This window comes from Mercenaria mercenaria, chromosome 3 (assembly GCF_021730395.1).
Source record: "Mercenaria mercenaria strain notata chromosome 3, MADL_Memer_1, whole genome shotgun sequence".
NCBI classification, from domain to species: Eukaryota; Metazoa; Mollusca; class Bivalvia; order Venerida; family Veneridae; genus Mercenaria; species Mercenaria mercenaria.
In genome coordinates, this window is record NC_069363.1 from 57,645,576 (window position 1) to 57,664,035 (window position 18,460).

At 35.7% G+C, this 18,460-nt stretch overlaps 1 protein-coding gene across 1 annotated transcript; it reads right to left on the minus strand.

Annotated features, from left to right (window-relative positions):
• Window positions 1-5,914: 5,914 nt before the first annotated feature.
• On the minus strand, window positions 5,915-8,352 carry LOC123525740 (growth arrest and DNA damage-inducible protein GADD45 gamma-like). The gene is made up of 4 exons (XM_053538670.1): window positions 8,163-8,352; window positions 7,598-7,702; window positions 6,916-7,219; window positions 5,915-6,654 (listed from the first exon to the last, which is right to left on the minus strand). Exons 1-3 carry the CDS (start codon window positions 8,225-8,227, stop codon window positions 6,952-6,954), a joined length of 438 nt encoding a protein of 145 aa, XP_053394645.1. The 5' UTR covers window positions 8,228-8,352; the 3' UTR covers window positions 5,915-6,654; window positions 6,916-6,951.
• Between the last annotated feature and the right edge of the window lie 10,108 nt (window positions 8,353-18,460).

Genomic DNA, 18,460 nt, shown 5'->3' on the forward strand with positions numbered 1-18,460 from the left:
TAATCTTAGGGAATAGAAATGCTAACACAGTTTGTGCAAATAATAAATTTAAATCTCAAAAGGTTTGAATTGTTGCCCCTTTTCAATTTCTCTTTAATTTCTTTTCTTATTTAGTTCAATACTTTGTAATCATAAAATCAATCATAATTCTCTAATACAAAAAGTACGTGCAGTTAAAAGGATAACACATTCAAGTTAACATCATAACAAGGATTCTCAAAACATATTGTTTCTAGAAATGGTTTATTGTCAAGAAGCCGTCAAAGTGATATTATGTTGTACAGGGTACCCAATATACGTGACATTTTGATATCGCACATACGGAGAAAATGTCCAGATTCAGGTAACATTTTGCATGTATTTTCTTTATTACTTGACGGATTTCCATAAGATATTGTGCGTCAAAGACAGCACAATGAGTGTTTTCCTCCGCACAGCGCGTCTGTCATCACTTTTCAGCATTTTTCTCAAACACTTCGCCCAACTGTCGTAAAAAAAGTCTGCAGATAACGTGCACACTTTCGCAGTTATGCGAAACCTTCTATATATGGGCGTTGTCTGTTATAACTAACTGGCTAATGATATTATATACATACTATGGATCGGTTGCTATTTTAGTAGCCTACATGACTACTGCTTGTCCCTCCAGAAATGTCCCTTCGAAAGATATTGACCTTGTTCTGTTGGTGTTAGTTCAAGTCTCTGAAAGTGATAAGCCTTAACAAGTTGTTGGCCATCTGAAAGTATGAAACATTGTTTGAATCGTAACCAAAGTTGGACATAAAACTCCTTCAATACCTGAAAGCAAAACTTGGAATATTCTTTTTGCTGTGTTTCGAGTCCTCACATGAAAGAATTATATAGCAAAAGCGAGTTTTTGAACCAACACCAGTAAGGAACATGTAATTCGAAGTCCTTTACCACTCCGCCACATTGAAGCTTTAAAGAAACTTTAAATATCACTTCGGTGATATGACAGGTTTATGACTCATCAAGTGATTTACATGTATGTATTTTTCAAACATAGAAAGAACTTACCATGTATGAGTATCGAGTAAATATTCAACCAAATGTTCGTTTAAACCAAGAGCATAAGTTTCTGTTGTGGAAAGATGCAAACTTCAATTTGCTCTGGACATCCGAAAGAAATGAAGGCGGACCTAAACGCCTGTACTGATTTATCTTTGAAACAGAAAAAGCGGAGAACCACATTTCGGCCAAAATGAAATAAACGAAAACGTTGCAGGCCCGTTTGATTGAGGGTAGTGGAAATGAAAGCTTCGACCACGCCTTCTAGTCAAAGGTTGAGCAGAATTAAATATTTACAAGTAGAGACACCCGCAGCGGGACTTTCAATGAGACACATAGTGCAATTCCACGAAAAGCGGCATATGGTCCAAATTTATTCACTTTTGACACGATATTATTTAATGACTCAGCCATTATACATTAAGTGAAATTTTGTTAATTGATACAAACTTTCTCACGTTTTTGTGCTGACTCGAATTTTTTAGGTAGGTGTAAAGTATTCCTAGAATTATTTTAGTTGGTTTAAACAGAAAAAATATGGTGATTTCCCATTGAATACTAGTAATTAAAGTATGCGGAAGCAAAACGCCAACAACCGAAATGCACAGTTTCTTGCAATTTAATTTGTCACTTCCTTCTATTGATTTACTTACCAGAGTATAGTATCTACGATATGCAGTATATTATAAAGATTTAAATGATATCATTATTTTCAGTCATCGTAAATCGTAATATTGTATTTTCTTTGCCCACTGCTATACTGGTTTATGACCACCGTTGCAATGAGTGGGTAATGACATATTTTGTACATGATTTATTTTAGTTTGAACCCATTTTCAAATATTTCTGGTTATAACCTATCCCCGAGTTAAAAAAGTTTAAATGCCTCACACCTGTTACCACTGTGGTACTGAAGTGATTCAATGAGCAAAGTGTCTCTTCTGTGTGGTGTGTTTATATGACATAACTCTTTTATGAATCACACAAAATCAAATAATGGTTGTAATCTTATATGAAACTTTAGGTTACAAAACTATGAATACAAATGTTCTGTCTTGGTGACCTTGCGAGGCTACTGTATCTTTGAGCTGCAGATTCGTAGAACATGTTTGTATAGTATAATTATTTTTTATTTTAAAAATTAAAACATCAGAGAATTTATAGATCATGGTGAAAATCATTCGGCATATATAATTTGCTGAAATAATAGCTATTTAGAAATAATACCTTGCAAAATCAGCTGAAAAATTATGTAAAGCAGACAGTGGTGTCATTCAGGAAGAAAGCGCTGGTCTCGATATCATTAGAACGGTCCACAAGAAAAGAAACTGAATTAAATGAGGGTTGGATGAATCAAGACTATCATGTAATATTTTTTCTACATCAAACTGAAAGTAGAAAACTAGTACCCACACTAAACTCGAACAGCAGTATACGATCGAGCCTCTCATGGGAGTCTGTACGGTTGCGAAAAAAGCTAAGAAACAGAAAACGAGTTCAAGGGCATTTCAGCTCTCCCCTTTTCACTATCTGTTTATAGTTAGTGGTTTGAAAACAAACATACAGTGAACATGAAGATTTTGTATTTCTCTAGAGTAAATATTTTGTCTTGAGAGGACAGTTTTCCTGTTTATTGTATAGTGTTTCCTTCCGGGTACGAAGGTTGGTTTCTGACCACGATAGATTTCATATATCGTCTATTTTGACAGGAAAACCTAAGCAATTACAGTTTATGAAGACTTAAAACTGACAAATCAAGTTAACAATATAAGACCATGCTTTATACTTGATTAAGATAAAACTGTTTTACAATTTGCAAACGTCATAGTTTTGAAACATAAAGACATTTAGTTCACCGTTTTTTTTTCCAAATTCATGTACAAGAAATTGTAATAAAATCATATTGAAATGCCGGCTGTTCGCCAAAAAAGGTCATACACTATATAACACTGGCCATTCACCCAAGATGTCACAGAGTTTGTCTATCTGTCCGAAATAATGCTCTTAGATAATGGTGTCATTTTCTCTCTATATAACACAAAGCCTGTCGGCAAAATTTTAAATTGCAGAATGGCGTTTGGTAACCTTAACCCTTAGCCTGCTTGCGGCAAGTGATTCTGCCTTTGCGACCAGTGCAGACCATGATTAGACTGCACGGATCGACCAGTGCTGACCAAGATCAGCCTGCACATCCGTGCAGTCTGATCATGGTCTGCACTGTTCGCCATTCAGTCAGTATCTGTTTGGTAAGCACACCTTTTAACAGTTAATGGTACTGTCCAAATTGAAATATGAACAAGTTCATTATAGAAATTTAGCTGGGCAAGGGTTAACAAACCGATGATTAACAGTCATTTCACTTACTAAATTTTCCTACTGTCATATACGGTGAAGGTCAAAATGTTAGATGCGTGGCATTTGGATCCATATTGCTTTTCTGTGTTTTAGTATTTCTCTCTATTTTTCAGAACAACACCGACCTCAATTTTAACATTAATAGCCGCCTTTATCGGTTTCAAACGTTAATATGACCACAGAAAGCTAAATATAGTACCATCATGATTGTGGCGGCGTGACTTCCAATCATTATGTTATTATCAATAGGCGGCGACCAAGAACATTTTCAAATGGATATTTGTCTGCATGCTATATCTTCTTACTTTCTAAATTGGGTACATGTATTTTAGTGTCACTTGCGACCTAAAATATGCATTTTCAAACAAAACATTGTTATTTCTGACGCCAAACTGATAGCATCAAGAACTGGGTGTTTTTAAATTACAATCGTTTTGTGATGCAGTGATTAAGAACAGATGAAATATTTTAATACAGATTGTTTGCCAAGAAGGCGTTATAAAAAATAATCCATCAAATGTTGAGTAAATAACTGCTATTTTTGGTGTTTTTGTCGTTGAATTCTGTCGAGTACCTGTAATTATTTTATTTATTTCAACAGATAGCTAGTTGTGTAATTGATCAAGGGAAATTGTTTTTACGTCGCAGCTATTTCGGATTAAATCGGGTATTGTGTAGTAACTAAGTCATAATCTACAATTCAACTCTGGCTGACCTTATTTTGTAACATTTGACAAAATGAAAACGTAAATAACACAAACACTGCAGAGAACGACGACAGAAAACTCTGTCTGACCCACTATACAACCATTTTCGTCCAAGTGATTACTTCATAAACACCGTTTTTTAATGTCGAGCATTTTATATCCAGGAACTTATTGTATTTATTGTGCATGTTCGCTTTTTTCTGAAGCAAATTTACGTCACGGGACAAAGAAGAACAACAACGAAAGTTACTTTAGTATATAGGTGATCTAGAAACTACGCTTTATGTTACCGATATAAAGATTATTATTTACATATACAAAACGCTCTATTTCTGTACCAAGTAACCTGCAGAAAATATTGTAAGATTAGTAAGTCACTCACTGAGAAGTTTTATTAGGACAGCCACTTTTGTTCTGTTTCAATTCTAACTGTAACCTGTCTTCCAAGGTTATGCATATTGGTGAGATAACTGAATACTTTTACATGAACTCTCGTTATTCCGTACCTTTGCGATAGTCTTTATAATATTCATTTGAGCCGTGCCATGAGAAAACCAACACAGTGGCTTTGCGACCAACATGGATCCAGACCAGCCTGTGCATCCGCACAGTCTGGTCAGGATCCATGATGTTCGCTAACGGTTTCCCTAATTACAATAGGCTTTGAAAGCGAACAGCATGGATCCTGACCAGACTGCGCAGGCTGGTCTGGATCCATGCTGGTCGCAAAGCCACTATGTTGGTTTTCTCATGGCAGGGCTCATTTATATTATCGTTTGAGACATATCAACACAAATGTCATTTGGTATTTTGTACTTATTGACCACATATTCTGGTTATAATCTAGACGACAGAACATTTTAATTGTATTATTCATCTTTAAATAACAGAAGCTTAAATCCTGTAGCTTATCAGCTACTCATGTAGTGTACTGCACCGAGACCTTTCAAACTGTCCTGTAATGACCTTGTAATATCGGTCAGTTCAATGTAAGTTCTATGTTTAAGTCAACAATTTCAAACATGGTACAAAAAGTGTATATCTTAAGCGTATCAAATTTAGCCTTTTTAAATACCATGCTGTTTACAGTATACCGATGACCGACTTGTGAAGTTTAATGAACAGAATTATGCTCCAACTTCTTCTTATATAATAAAATCTTTACTATGGTGCCTTTGTAGACTACCACATGGACATCCAGAATCATTATTACTCAGTTTTCAATCAGAAATGAGCCGTGCCATGAGAAAATCAACATAGTGGGTGTGCGACCAGCATGGATCCAGACCAGCCTGCGCATCCGCGCAGTCTGGTCAGGATCCATGCTGTTCGCTTACGGTTTCTCTAATTGCTATAGGCTTTGAAAGCGAACAGTATGGATCCTGACCAGACTGCGCGGATGCGCAGGCTGGTCTGGATCCATGCTGGTCGCAAAGCCACTATGTTGGTTTTCTCATGGCACGGCTCAAATGATTATACACTTCTGCATATTTACCATTGTTTGGGAAGTAACTTTCTACTTCTTACGTATACGTGGAAAGATCAATTGTAATGTTGAATACTAAGAATTGTATAGCTAAGTGGATTGATCCTGTTTTCGGGCAAATAATATGCATGCACTTGAAATACATGCACTTTGTGCACGTTGGCTATTTCTTCCTGGATCTGGGCATAGCTCTATCTGTTTACTACAGCTCACTTCATATACAGGAAATCATGCATCAAAATTGTGTACTTCAGTTTACAAGTAAATACGACCATCAATATATGTTATGCTTAATATTATCTTTTACCCTAGGATACCAATATATATAAGTAACAAATTCAACTTCAAATTGTACTTTTACTTTTTCAACTTAATTACACATAGTACTACATAACAACAATTGAACTATATCTAACAAAAAGATGTCAAAACACTATACTGCAGTCATTTATTCCATCGAATGAAGCTTCCACTAAAGCTGTCGACTGTTCCTTATTAACACATGTACATGCAATGTTCACTTTAACCTTTGCAGAGTCCTTCATCACTGAATAACATGGACAAGTTTTCTAGTGTTTATGATATCATAACACCATTTGTGCAGAAGTAACTCCATAGTATGGTCAATACGTTCTACATTTTCACCAGGTAAGATAAAATCAATTTCATTGTCTCTAAACAAAGTCAATCAACAAACGTCTAAAACATATTTAGTCACGTTCCGATAACAGTTGAAAATGCCCATTAATGCTAATGATTTAGCAAAGTTTCTATATGATGTCTTATAATTTACCATATAGTCCCAACTATTACAATAATCTCCAATAGTATGCGTAATGATTTGATTTGTATGAGTATCTCTCCTCTCAATAAACTCTGTGTCATCAACCTGACCTGAGTGTGAATGACCAGACATACTTTTCTTGTCAGAGACCATTTTCCATTGTCTGATGTAAAGTGGTCAACACCACTTTTTCTGTCTGGCCATATGTTTGGTTGTCCCAGTCGGTAAAGGGATTCTTGTCTTCAAACATGGTTGCACATGTTTATGGTTTTGTAGGATGGGTTTTGGCTTCCCTGAAAATACATAAGAATCCAAACCTGAATTCCGAGTGTTCAACGATACCATTGTAGCAATACAGTCAAAAGCTAGAGCAATTCATACAAAACTACACAGATGAATGTACAGGTTTAAACATGACTTAAACGACTAATGAAGATGAAAATAAAGTTAAATCTTTAATCGGCACCCGATTCTGCTAGAGCTTAGTTCTTAATTTACTGTTACATAACATAAACTGTATGTGTTCTATGTAAGATCATTAAAGAAATGCTTACCACTAGTTTTATTTCTTTGTGAAGATCCAATGACTTTCAACCACTGTTGTCATGATAATCATTATCGTTTGCTTCAAGCTCCTCTCTGAATGGTTTAGTTGTTACCAGGGCACATTCAATGCCGTTAGAGTCAATAGATTTGTTCCTTTGCATACATGTACCCATGTTGCTGAAGTCATTAATTTCAATGATTTTGATGTCGTTTTCCAGACAGTATGCCTCTATCAGTTTGTGCTGTATATGATTTGAAATGTTCTGACTTGGACCTCTCGGCAAAATGCATAATTCAACGATCTCAGAGCATCTGAAAATGCAAATCAGTCAATAAGTAAATTTGTTATATCAATGTTTTGTCCTATTCAAAATGTGTTTGGCAATTTCTTATACATGTAATAATTACAAAATATGGAAATTTGACTCAATACAGTTGCATTTCTGCGTTAATTAATTTAAATATGTTGGATCATTTAGCATTTATTGCAGAACATTCTATAATACAAATTGAGTACCTTTCTGTGATAGTATAATATCTTACTCGAGAAAATCCTTGGAAAGAAAAGTCCTCAATTTTCAAGAACATTACTCAATTCAATCGAATTCAATGAAATGCGTTTATTCACTCAATTCTATGATAATAAGACATATTATTGTGGTAAAATAGATTAACTACTAAAATACTTACAATTCAAGAACATGGGCAGATTCAAATACACCTTTCACAAGCCGACCTTCTTTGTTTGCAATATAGACAAGATCTTGCAATGTATCGGTACACTCGTCACCAGACCTATAAAACAACATCAAATGGCTATATTTATATATATTATATATATTAGTTCAGATTCATATACGGAATAGCTTAGAAAGTCTTATGAAGATTTTTCATAACATACAAGCTGTTTATTAAAGGGGATGGGAAACGCGATAATGTTATTATTACTTCTTGCCAACCCTTTTGTATATTTACATTGGTGCATTTAGACATGTACGCCGAACAGATATTAAATAATAATCTGAATATTTACAACAAGATATGATCAATAAGTTTATTAAACTTTAGTTAGTTTTAGTTTTCAATATTATAAGATAAAATAAAGTTGTTTTTTTTTCTAATCAATCTATATATTTTAAGTTAATACTTGTAACTGTTTGAATTTCAATGCATTATTACTTTCAATATTCGTATAAACAAAGAGCTATCTTAAATAAAATTGTATAAAATTCAAAAATTCAACAAATGCACTTACATGTCTGTATCAGAGTCCACAGAAATATTCCTTCTGTAATCTTTCATTGTAATAATTTTATCCATAAACACTTTAATGATTGTATCTTTAAACTCTTTTATATTTTGCAATATATGTTATATCCGCTCCAATATCACGATGCGCTTTGTACGAAGTCTCGGTTCAATATGACTGATATAACGATTTTCACTGCACCCAGTAGTAGTTCATTCACTGGCTTAAAATATTCCGATTAATCACGTTGTATACTTCGTAAAATCCCGCGTGTTGTTCGGAAAGGTGTTTTCGTAATGATTTCTATGGAACAATGTTAGGCAGCAGGATACGCCCTCAGACTACAGTGAGGGAAAAGACGAGTTTTATGTTAAATGTAAATGTTGTGGCGTTTAACTCACTGAAGTGAAAGAGACTGCATTTTTTTTCTATTTATTGCTTATATCAATGTTTAACACATGTTGTATCATTTAACTGTCTGGTTCTCATGAATCTAAGGAAAAAGCGAGTGATAGTAAAAATATTGGGATAACGGTTTATTGGGGTGGTTTCATGTGTTTGTTTAGCTTTTAACAATGCAACAGTACGGCTTCGGTTCCCGTTAAGACATAGGCTGTACTACAAAGTGCAAAATATCTTCAACACACTTTTTTATAACAAATAAACAGGTAAGAAATATATCAAATTAATAGACGAAAGCCTATCGAATTAAAAAGACTTTTTTCTGATTTACTTACTTGGAGAGTAATATACATGTATGTTTATACTAGCAACAATTCATCTTTTACAGATTTCTGAAGAAGAAAACACCTACTATACCCAGAGGGACTATCATCATGCTCATATTCATACCGGGAGTGTTTCATTATATTGCATGAAGTATGAATGAATGGTTGCATAACAACATACTTACTGCAGGTTTTTATGTGTCTGTGCATGCCAACAAGTCAGTAAACAATCATAGATTCCATCCTGTTGAAGTATTAAGTCATTATTCACTAAACATTAATCAATTTAGTTTCAACTTTGTGTAAGGGCAAATTAGTAGTTAAATTAAATGCTACATAAGTTCAATGATCTATCAAGAACGTTCTATTTGGATTGTTGTTTGTCAGTGTCTTGAAAACACCTGGTTTTGTACACAGTGACTTTGCTGAAATATGGTAGGACATCGAGCTGAAAATAACGTTAAAATGCGGAGCTGCATTCATAGTCACCGGATAGTTCATTCGTTGGAAGAGAATTTGTCGACGGGCAGAATGTTAAAGTTCCCCAACACCGAGTCTATTCGTCAAAACGCATACTGGGACTTCTCTTGATTTCTTGGTTAAAAAAAAAAAAAAAAAAAAAACTTCTTTCTGACCGGCGTGAAGGATGTCTCTGCTGTATTGTGTGGTCTTGCAAATATACCTGAAAATCTGTAGCTAAGACCATTTCTTTTTTTTTGCTCCAGGATAATTCAAATAAATCAGCCCTTGCAGACAGTTTTTTTTTTATTTCTATATTATGAAAATTGATCTCGAGATATGTGGGCTATTGGTTATAGATATATACGATAAAGAATGTAAGTATTAAAAATATTAGTTTTCGTATTGTTAACCCAACTTTTCTACATAAACCCATTCATATGTGTGCCTACGAGTATAAAGTCATGACAGGGTTATAATAAGGTAATTAACACCAGGTTTATGGAACTTCAAATATGACAGATATTTGTAACAAATCTTTTGATATCTATAAAGTATAAAGGACAAAGAATGTAAGAAATGCAAACTATTTCCGTTAAGATAACGTCGTCTTAGTAGACAGGAACGATTGAACTGCCGATCTGAATATATGGATAACTTAAATACACGTTTATTTCCTTTTTTGGTAAATGGCTAGGCCACTATGTTAATGTGGGCTTTGTTGTATATTTTAAGTAAGAATGCTTATATAGAGCGATAATTTGTCACTGCTTTAAATTTCAGTACCGACGACCTTAAAATCTGATGATATAGCACTTGGTTTTTAAGATCTTGCCTTAAAACATCTCAAGGCAAGCTTAAGGTTCAGATGTTATTTCAAAACTGTCGATTGTCTCCTCTATAAGAAATTTCATAATGTACTACCATCCTCTACATATTGTTCCATGTAGTAGATGTTTAAAGACTGTGACGGCCACTGGGACAAGCAGGCACTTGCCTTGGTCAATTTTTCTGCAGCATAAGCCTTGGTCAAATATTCAGCATATTTGCCTCTGTCGAATGTGCATAAGTACCACGCTTTCTGTTTTGTAAACACAATCTATCAGACTGCGTTATTTCATGACCTATTCTAATTTTTTCTCTGAGAAGGCTTCCCTAAGTCACACTACACTCTTCCACCCTTACCCTCGTACTCATCGCATGGCTTTACACAAAGAACCACGAATCAACATTATTTATGATTGGCCTCGGTCTAACTAAGCCTCTTTTTAATCTCCTGGATATCTGTTAAGCATACATGTATAATGTACTATCAAGAATTTGCTCCGCTTAGACCAATCACAATACCAGGTAATTAATTGGAAGTCCGGTTTGTGTCAAAATATAGTGATTCTACCATCACAGTTAAAGGGAAGGGTACACGCATTTATAGGCATTTGTACTCTTTTAAGTTTGAATTAAGGGAAAATATCTACCAGGCTAGGCTATTTAATAGAACAATCCTTAATACATACAGCCGATTCTAGTCTGAACCCTCCAAACAAATCTGTTTATTGATCCGGCTTAATGTCCTTTTTCTGATTTTTACTGAACCGAAATCTGAAATCTTGTTTCGAGATTCCTGGTTTCGGGGAATTTCTTGCAATTCATGATAAAGAAGAGAGATTGAGAAACAACAGCAAAGGCCACCACCAACCAATAAATTTGTAGGGTTAGTTTTACTAATAACCCAGTGGACTGGCTGTCATATGTCATTCTGTTATGTTTCAAGGACAGAGGACTAAATAATTCAAGGATAAGGGACTAAATAATTGAAGGACAGGGGATTAAATAATGTAAGGACAGGAGACTAAATAACAACAGAGCAAAACTATCAAATAGAACAATAGAAGGCACAAAGCCGGGCCTTTTTTTTATCTATTTACTGTCTTAGCAACTTTCTGTTTAAGTACAGGCAAGTCTTGAGCTGTTCCCTTCCCTCTTCCATGCGGGTGATGTTCGACTTGCTAAATATGATTAGCAACCTAGTGGACTGACTGCAGTTTTGTGCTAAGATGAGAGAATAATCAACTACAGCAAAGACCACCACGAACCATAGAAATTTGCAGGTTTGGTTTTGCTTTCAAAATAAATTCAGCAGCCAAGTATTGTTCCAAGGAGACAAACTAAGTAACAACATCGCAGGACGGCTAACTGTCGTTTTATTCCAGTAAGGGATACTAAATAGCTCTAGCACAGGAAGGCTTACCGTCGTATTATTCCAATGAGGGATACTGTATAGCGCTAGCACAGGAGAGGGATACAATATAGCGCTAGCACGGGATGGCTTACCGACGTATTATTCCAATGAGGGATACTGTATAGCGCTAGCACAGGAAGGCTTACCGACGTATTATTCCAATGAGGGATACTGTATAGCGCTAGCACAGGAAGGCTTACCGTCGTATTATTCCAATGAGGGATACAATATAGCGCTAGCACAGGAAGGCTTACCGTCGTATTATTCCAATGAGGGATACAATATAGCGCTGGCACAGGAAGGCTTACCGTCGTATTATTCCAATGAGGGATACTGTATAGCGCTAGCACAGGAAGGCTTACCGTCGTATTATCACAGGACGATTGATCGTAGATTTGTTTTAAGGAGAGAAATTAATACAAATATCACAGGACGGCTTATCGTCAGTCCGTCCAAGGAGGGAATCACACGACAGCTTAGTGCCGTGTTCTTCCAAGGAGGGAAAGTAAATAACAACATCATAGCAACAAGATCACAATCACAGGATTGTTCCAAGGAGAGAATTTAAATATCAATATCACAGGACATAACAACGGATTACCGCCAGTCTGTCCAAGGATTTGGTCCCAAGGAGTGAAAAAAATGCACGACATTTTTATAGAGTGAAAAAAAAGCACGACATTTATAGTCTCTTTATTTTCAATGCAAACATTTCGCCAACAGGCTTGTTTAAAGTGCATTTCAATGATAAAACATTCAAATTTGATAATACTTCTCATATTTCAAATGTCGTTGTATAATTTGCATCCTTCTATTTATAACTCTTGCGAGTCACAGTGTATTAAAATAGCTGCTGCTAATTACGCTAAAAGGTTATTTTCGGAACAACGGAGCGGTTTCTGGCATTTCATACAAATGTTAAGGGCATCTTATTCGTCAGTAATGTTTCAGATTAATCCAGATTCGAATGCAGCTCTCTCAGTTAATACTATAACATTACAGGGACTCTTTTTCCCTTACTTTGAAGTATGTTTCCATTTGCAGTAATTTGTTTTGAAAGAACATGTGCTTTTCATTATTACTCTTCAAAAATAACCTGTTCATTTATATTCAAATAATAACGTCTTGGGGAGTCCGACAATAAAAAAAGTGATTACAGATATCCAATAAAGACAGTCATTTTCCGTGAACGTATTCTCCTTAAACCGTTGTTCATATTGATGCGTACATGACTAACATATCGTCGCCTTATGCCGTAACTTTTGATAACTTTTTGGTAGATTATTAGGAAACTACGATGTTCAATGACTTTACACTGTTGAACTAAAATTTGGCATTTTCACGTTAGTTCCAAAAGGCCACAAATTCATCATCATACAGTGGCCATAGAGACATACATACATAATAACATAAATCTCTATTTTGCCAAAAAAGGACTTACGGCACTCAAGAATTAAGGCGACGATATATAGTTCAGCTCATCTTAAGGATATGTGCAGTCTTAAGATTTCGCAGGTCAAATACACCGACAAAGTAAAACAAGTAGACTACGAGGACGAAACTAACACGTTTGAATACATGATAAATACTAGACGTCAAATAATAATGTTTCACATTGCCATTTTTACTGAGCAGTATATTTTATCATTAAGAAACTTACCTTTATTCTACGTACACTTTTGTTTCGAATATCACTAAATGTGTGGGTCAATGAAGTGTCTAGTTTACGCTACATTGCAAGTAGACCGCCTAGGTATTGCTGATATAAAAACCACCGATTCTACTTTGCCACTTTATTACTGGGTATGTGGTCCAAGTTTACATGAATATCTCACTGAAGGTATTCATTCCTAACACAATTAAATGCACATTGTTAAAAATATCTCTTACATGAAAAACGTTTAACTGGCCCCTTGGTTTGAGCAGGTCTTAAATCACATTATTTGATTAGTCTGTAATATTTCAGGTACTTCAAGTTATTATTAAGAACCAAGGTATATTTTATGATTGACAAAAATAATGTTATAATGCGCTTACAGGCTTAAGTATATTTTTATACCCATCTTAATTTTCAACATAAGATAATATATTCCCACGCAAAAGCAATATGAGCCGCGCCATGAGAAAACCAACATAGTGGCTTTGCGACCAGCATGGATCCAGACCAGCCTGCGCATCCGCGCAGTCTGGTCAGGATCCATGCTGTTCGCTAACAGTTTCTCTAATTCCAATAGGCTTTGAAAGCGAACAGCATGGATCCTGACCAGACTGCGCGGATGCGTAGGCTGGCCTGGATCCATGCTGGTCGCAAAACCACTATGTTGGTTTTCCCATGGCACGGCTCATATACGTTAATCTTGGATTTTGGAAGAATAGTCTTGATCATGCAAGGGTTTTCTCCTAGTAGGACATATAGCAGCTTTCCGTACAATATAAATAACTACCATCCGCATGCACAAACATACATGACGCTGTTTATAAAAAGTCCTTGGCAATTGAACTTTATCCGGAATCTCGGACTGTTTACTTCGTTTTTGAAAGTTATCTTCCCAATGATATAGCATGACATTGTGTCAATACTGGTCATCTGGTAGCATTTAACCTAGACCGGCTTTCGCTTATATGTATTACGTTCATTTTTTATATAAATATTTTGGTATAAAGTGTGAACTTTGCCCAATATGTTGCATTACTGCGTTCTATACTCCCAAAGGATATTTTTTTTACAGATATTGCGTTACCAAACAACAGCAATAATTATATAGCGTTGGAAATGGGGTCACCAACGCTGCGTTGTTTTGCTTCTACGTAAATTCACTATATTCTATGGTTCTTTGTCTGATTTGGTGACCCTATATTCAACAGTACTATATTCTTAGTAGGTAGCATGGCGTTCCCCGTTTATTTCGTGTTTAATTTCATTTCTTACCATACAACTGTGTTGACAAAACAACAAGTACTATAACTTTGGTACGGTTTGGATTTGTTTGGATTAGCGTGGTGTGAAAGTTCAGTTCAATGCATTGCTTCTTTGTTGTTCGACCTTCTGTTCAAGCATAAAGCATCATTTATACTCTCACCACTTCTCTAAACGTATGTCACCTAGTCTCTAGCGACAAATAATCTCTTTATTAACAATCTCACTTTGCAAGCGCGTTTCAAATGTTTATCCAGTATTACTGTTCTTGCTGTAAAATCACAGACAGAATCAATTAAACAATATCGCATGTCCCTCTGCGTCAGCAACAGCTTTTGTTCTAGAATGACGCAAGTTCTCGGGGGGAAAAAACTGTGTCAACAGTGAATATCGCAGGTTTTTCGTAGGATTTTTAGTTCACTACCGTTTTGATGAATGAGGAATAAGTTGTTAAAATTCAGTATAGCGAAGTCATAATTATTTTATGTTAAAACTGTTCTTTTGTCTTACGCACTATCTAAAAGGATTGGAAGTGATGACGCTTTCATGTATATTACAGGAAAAGTTTCAACTCTGGAGCAGATTTTCTACCCATACAAATTGATATAAAGTTTTATATTTGAATCCCGAAAAGTAGGAAAATTAGCGTCAGGTAAGATATTGAATGAAATAACTGAACTGCATGACAGATTACCAAGGCAGCGGCCAGAATAAGAAAACCAACATCGACAGTATCAGCCCTTGCTTCCTATATTCACAAAGGTCATATTTTTTATCTGGCTCTATGTCAAATAAATCAATACCCAGTTCTTCGCAGGAGCTCATTCTCTTCATCTCCCCCTTTTTTCTGAACGCAGTTGACATTCAAATAGCTGACGTACCTGATGACCCTACTGTATAAAATGCAAGTCACATTGCAGATACTTCTCTCTTAAAAAAGGCTGTTAAACTAAAATGACTCCGTCAAAAGAGAGTTTAACAATACGATTGATAAAGTCAGCGAAAATTTTTGTTATACATTTTAATTTATTGTTAACAAAACATCTTTGTTAGGTTATTCGGGAAAGGCAACGAGCCAGCTTGAATTGAATTAAAATTCATTAGGTAATAAAACAACTGAATGGTGTGTTTCTTTGATAAAATTTAATATGCGTTCGACTCTATAAAACATAGTAGTAGATTTGAGTATACCTCTATCCTATCTACTGACATTAAAGTGCTTACATATTTTATATAAATTATCGGTATCTTGGTATGAACCATCCTTTGTTTTCAGTTCATCATGCACATGTACGTTTATTTCACTTATGCAGTGATTAAACATTCAGTTCATTGATTAAACATTCAGTAAATTATTAATTAGAGTCCTGACAGCGCTTTAATATTACTTATTTTCGGCATGCATTTTCTAACTGCAAATTATCTGAAATATGTAAGCATTGAATATGTTACGTCGAATCAATGAGGAAAAAATAAGCATTTGGACTTTGTATAAGGAAGTTAAATTTCAAGTAAAAGTACATCGCCAGTGAGTTATATGACAGTCATTAAATCAAATTTAGATGTTGTAATAAGTAGCTAGAATCAGACTTTAAGCACCGCAAACCCGTCCTGTCTGCCACATAAAAAGTGGACAGTTGCAAACTCCAATGGGACAATGCATCGTAGCTTTGCAGCTATTGCCAAAACTGATCAGACATCAGATATATAGATCTCCAAAATGTATTGTTGCTGAACAATATGGAAAATACGCAAAGTCATGATGCATAGTCATTCGTTTGCAATTGTATATATATAGGGGTGTTAATACTTTCATTTTTATACGCCCGTTTGAAAAATTGGACGTATTATGGGAAAGCCCCTGGCGGGCGGGCGGGCGGCGTCCACAGACTTTGTCCGGAGCATATCTTCTACATGTATGGAGGGATTTTGATGAAACTTGGCACAGTTGTTCACCATCACGAGACGGAGTGTAATGCACAAGAACCAGGTCCCTAGGTCTAAGGTCAAGGTCACACTTAGAGGTCAAATGTCAAATTCAAGAATGACTTTGTCCGGAGCATATCTTCTTCATGCATGGAGGGATTTTTATGAAAGTTGGAACAATTGTTCATCATCATAAGACGAAGTGTCATGCGCAAGAACCAGGTCCCTAGGTCTAAGGTCAAGGTCACACTTAGAGGTCAAAGGATACAAGAATGAAAATTTAAGAATGACTTTGTCCGGAGCATATCTTCTTCATGCATGGAAGGATTTTGATGTAGCTTGGCACAATTGTTCACCATCATGAGAGGGAGTATCATGCGCAAGAACCAGGTCCCTAAGTCTAAGGTCAAGGTCACACTTAGAGGTCAAAGGATACAAGAATGAAAACTTTGTCCGGAGCATATCTTCTTCATGCATGAAAGGACTATGATGTAGCTTGGCACAATTGTTCATCATCATGAGACGGAGTGTCATTCGCAAGAACAAGGTCCCTAGGTCTAAGGTCAAGGTCACACTTAGAGGTCAAGGATAAAAGAATGAAAACTTTGTCCGGAGCATTTCTTCTTCATGCATTGAGGGATTTTGATATAACTTGGCACAAATGTTCACAAGCATGAGACGGAGTGTCATGCGCAAGAACCAGGCCCCTAGGTCTAAGGTCAAGGTCACACTTAGAGGCCAAAAGTCAGATACAAGAATGACTTTGTCCGGAGCATTTCTTCTTTATGCATGGAGGGATTTTTATGTAACTTGGCACTATTGTACACCATCATGAGACGGAGTGTCTTGCACTGGTCCCTTCTTTTGAATTACTTCCCTTTGTTGTTACTATAAATAGCTTTTATGGTAACTTTTTTATTACTAGTGGTAGGGAAAAATCGAGACCACTTTTCTGTAGTACAACATGCATGTTACATCCAATTCTGAGGTGTATTTTGAGCTATCTCTACCTAGTAAGGATTTTTGTATGGACTTGCAATTTTTTTTTTTTTTTTGATTTTTTTTTTCTCTTTAAAGATTAACTTCCCTTAGTTGTTACTATAAATAACTTACATTGTAACTTTTTTATAATTGACCGTAGGGAAAAACCAAGACCACTTTTCTGTGGTACAACATTGATATTACTTTCAAATTTTGGGTGTATTTTAAGGTATCTCTACCTGGTAATTTTTTTGTGGACTTAGAAAAATAACAGAATTACAATAATTTCTAAAAAAAAACATTGTAAACAACTACAAAATTAAAATTCCGTTTGCAAATACAGGCGCTAGTGTAAAGAAATTTGCTGTGACGGGCGTATATTGTGACATTCTGGCACTCTTGTTGCGTATGATATCATACATCTAAATATTTTGTAAGCACACAACGACGCACAATGTTTGTGTGTTGTGTTTTGTTTCTCACTGGCACAGTTTTTGGTCATATAGCGAGTTTCCAGTTTTAGGTGCCTCTCCTGATATCATGTACGGGCGGGCACTTTGGTTGAACCACCGGGCATCCATAAGCCAGCTGGATGGCTTCCTCACATACAGAAGTTCTAGACCCAAAGCGAGGTTTCGCACTCACAGAAGGGCAAGTAATTCGAAGTCTGCAATCGTTAACACTTTGCAAGAGTTAGTAGTTGGCTATCAGTCTTTGGTCCTTGTTTTCAGTGAGTTTGTATAACATTTTTGGACAGAAAGCGTTACTACATCATAAATACACTGATGAATATATCCGAGCACGCACAGAGAAGCTGTCTTTGTGTTGTCAATTTGGTTCTTGATCACTGAAGGACGATCTGCGGACGATAAAAGAGACAACAAACGAGCTAAAACATGTATTATTATCAGACGTATATATCTGCACAAGGCCACATTTGATGTGATTGCAGAAAGTAAATAAGATCGAAGATCGCATAAAAAAGTATTTGTGGTAAATTCCCTTTACATTACTTTATAACAGACTGTTTCAGAATAAAAACTAAAAACAAATC

Coding starts and splice junctions, on each gene's coding strand:
- LOC123525740 (XM_053538670.1), bottom strand. CDS start 8,227: ATGGATAAAATTATTACAATGAAAGATTACAGAAGGAATATTTCTGTG. Junction 7,703..8,162: donor GTGGACTCTGATACAGACAT/GTAAGTGCATTT, acceptor GTTGTTTTATAG/GTCTGGTGACGAGTGTACCG. Junction 7,220..7,597: donor TCTGCCCATGTTCTTGAATT/GTAAGTATTTTA, acceptor TTGCATTTTCAG/ATGCTCTGAGATCGTTGAAT.